Source organism: Poecilia formosa, unplaced genomic scaffold, assembly GCF_000485575.1.
Source record: "Poecilia formosa unplaced genomic scaffold, Poecilia_formosa-5.1.2 Scaffold499, whole genome shotgun sequence".
Taxonomy (NCBI): domain Eukaryota; kingdom Metazoa; phylum Chordata; class Actinopteri; order Cyprinodontiformes; family Poeciliidae; genus Poecilia; species Poecilia formosa.
Window position 1 is genome coordinate 355,421 of NW_006800438.1, and position 2,116 is coordinate 357,536.

General features: G+C 35.7%; 1 protein-coding gene across 1 annotated transcript in view; it reads right to left on the bottom strand.

Moving 5' to 3' along the window:
• Positions 1–848: 848 nt before the first annotated feature.
• Positions 849–2,116, bottom strand: part of LOC103156781 (N-acylneuraminate cytidylyltransferase-like) — a 6,105-nt gene continuing 4,837 nt past the window's right edge. The window contains exon 6 of the mRNA XM_007578949.1: positions 849–861. Coding sequence (XP_007579011.1) covers positions 849–861 — 13 coding nt within the window. The remainder of the gene's footprint in view (positions 862–2,116) is intronic.

A 2,116-nucleotide genomic window follows, 5' to 3' on the forward strand; every position in this document is an offset into this window, starting at 1 on the left:
TTCATATCAGATTGTCTCATCTTTGCATCAGTGAATTCAGAAAATTATACATCAGTAACTGCATTGTGTTTGTTCTGTTTTTCAGATTCCTGTCCACCAACAGTCGACCTGAACACTGTGAACAGATTCCTCAAACTGTCTGATGGAAACAGGAAGGTGGCACCTGTAGAAGAGGAGCAGCCGTATCCTGATCATCCAGACAGATTTGATCCCTTTCAGCTGCTGTGTACTGATGGTCTGACTGGTCGCTGTTACTGGGAGGTGGAGTGGGATGGAAAAGTCTATGTATCACTGAGTTACAGAGGAATCAACAGACAAGGAGACAGCGACAACTCCTTGTTTGGTTTGAATGATCAGTCCTGGTGTCTAATCTGCTCAGGTGATGGTTACTCTGCTTGGCACAATAGTGAAAAAAAAAACTTAATCCCTCATTCCTCCCTCTCCTCATCTGTCTCTGGCAGAGTGGCTGTGTATGTGGACTGTCCTGCTGGGACTCTGTCCTTCTACAGAGTCTCTTCAGAGACACTGATCCACCTCTACACCTTCAACACCAAATTCACTGAACCTCTTTATCCTGGATTTGGGTTCAAGTTTCGTTCAAGAGGGTCTTGGTTCTCATTTTAGAGGGTCCTTAGTTGGAGGAAACATGAGAAACGTGTTTCATCCAAGATATGGTTTAGATTAACATGTAAATAAATAAAACTAATAAAACTCAAAGAGACACTACAGCTCAACAACTAAAAATACATAAAAATTTAAAAAATAATAAAAAGCTGAATTTTGTTTTGTTTTAAGCAAAGGAAATTATTGCTAAATAACAGAGACAGACAGGACAAACAACCATGCACTCAGTACTCACACCTAAGGAGAATTTAGAGAGACCAATTAACCTGACATGTTTTTGGACTGTGGGAGGAAACAGGAGAACCCACCATGCACAGGGAGAACAAGCAAACTCCATGCAGAGAGACCCAGGTCGGGAATCAAACCCAGAACCTTCTCCTGACTATATATATAAACACTCACGCTTCTCATATATATTATAGTTGTCATTGATGAAATGTTTCAGTTTCTGGTTTCTGAAAGTAATTAGTCAAAATATAAACACTTGAAAATGGTCCATGTTTACATTCTGAGTTTTAAAAGAAAGACTGATCATATTTCAGGCAAACATGCTTAAATTACTTGTTTTGATATTTCAGCATCCGAGTATCCCAGATGTACCTGAATGCAACATGCACTGTTATTGGGAAAATCTGTTCATCGAAGATTTCCATTTACATCTTATATGTAATTTAATTTAATGCTAAAAGCAGCCATTTTAGATTCACAATTTTTCTACAATACCAGTGACTTCCAGGTATTTCAGTTGGATTTTTTTCTTCTTTTGGTCCGTCTGACTTTAATTTGCTTTAGGATTTTCCTTTGATGTTTACCAAAACCAGGAGACTCCAGTCACATTCAATTTTTTATTATTGAATAATAAAAATCTATTCATTTGCTACATCTGTTTTTCTTTCATTTCTAAATCCATTTCCTAAATACAATCTGACAAAGTGAGGACGCATACAGGAAGAATAAAAAGACAAAAAGATGTAGAAAATTTACAAATTATGCTCTAGAAGTAACTACAATCCAGCTTACTCAGATCAATGCTAAATAATGATGACCAAGATTATGCAAATATATTATTATGCTTCTCAATAATAGACATTAAATACATTTCATTATAACTTGAGTGAATTATGTCAGTCTTTCCAATAATAAAAAAAGACATTTGAAGAAAACTGACAAAAATAGAACCAAAGAATTAGGAACTTGAATTCAGTTCCTTTACAAACCTTATAAATCATTAAACTGAGCAGGATTATGACATTGATCCTTCACTTTCCCAAAACCTCCAACTCATCTGCAGCAGAAAATGATACCATACATCATATAAGTTTTCTATAACATAAATAGAAGATTTGTATTTCAGGAAACCCCGTATTATTTTAAATGTCCCAACATGTCCCTGAGAAGTTTAACTGAAAACATTGTAACAGTTTTCACACATCTGTAATTCTGTCTTTTTAGTGAAACTCCTGTTTGTTGAGGCCATTAAATCTTCCTTCAC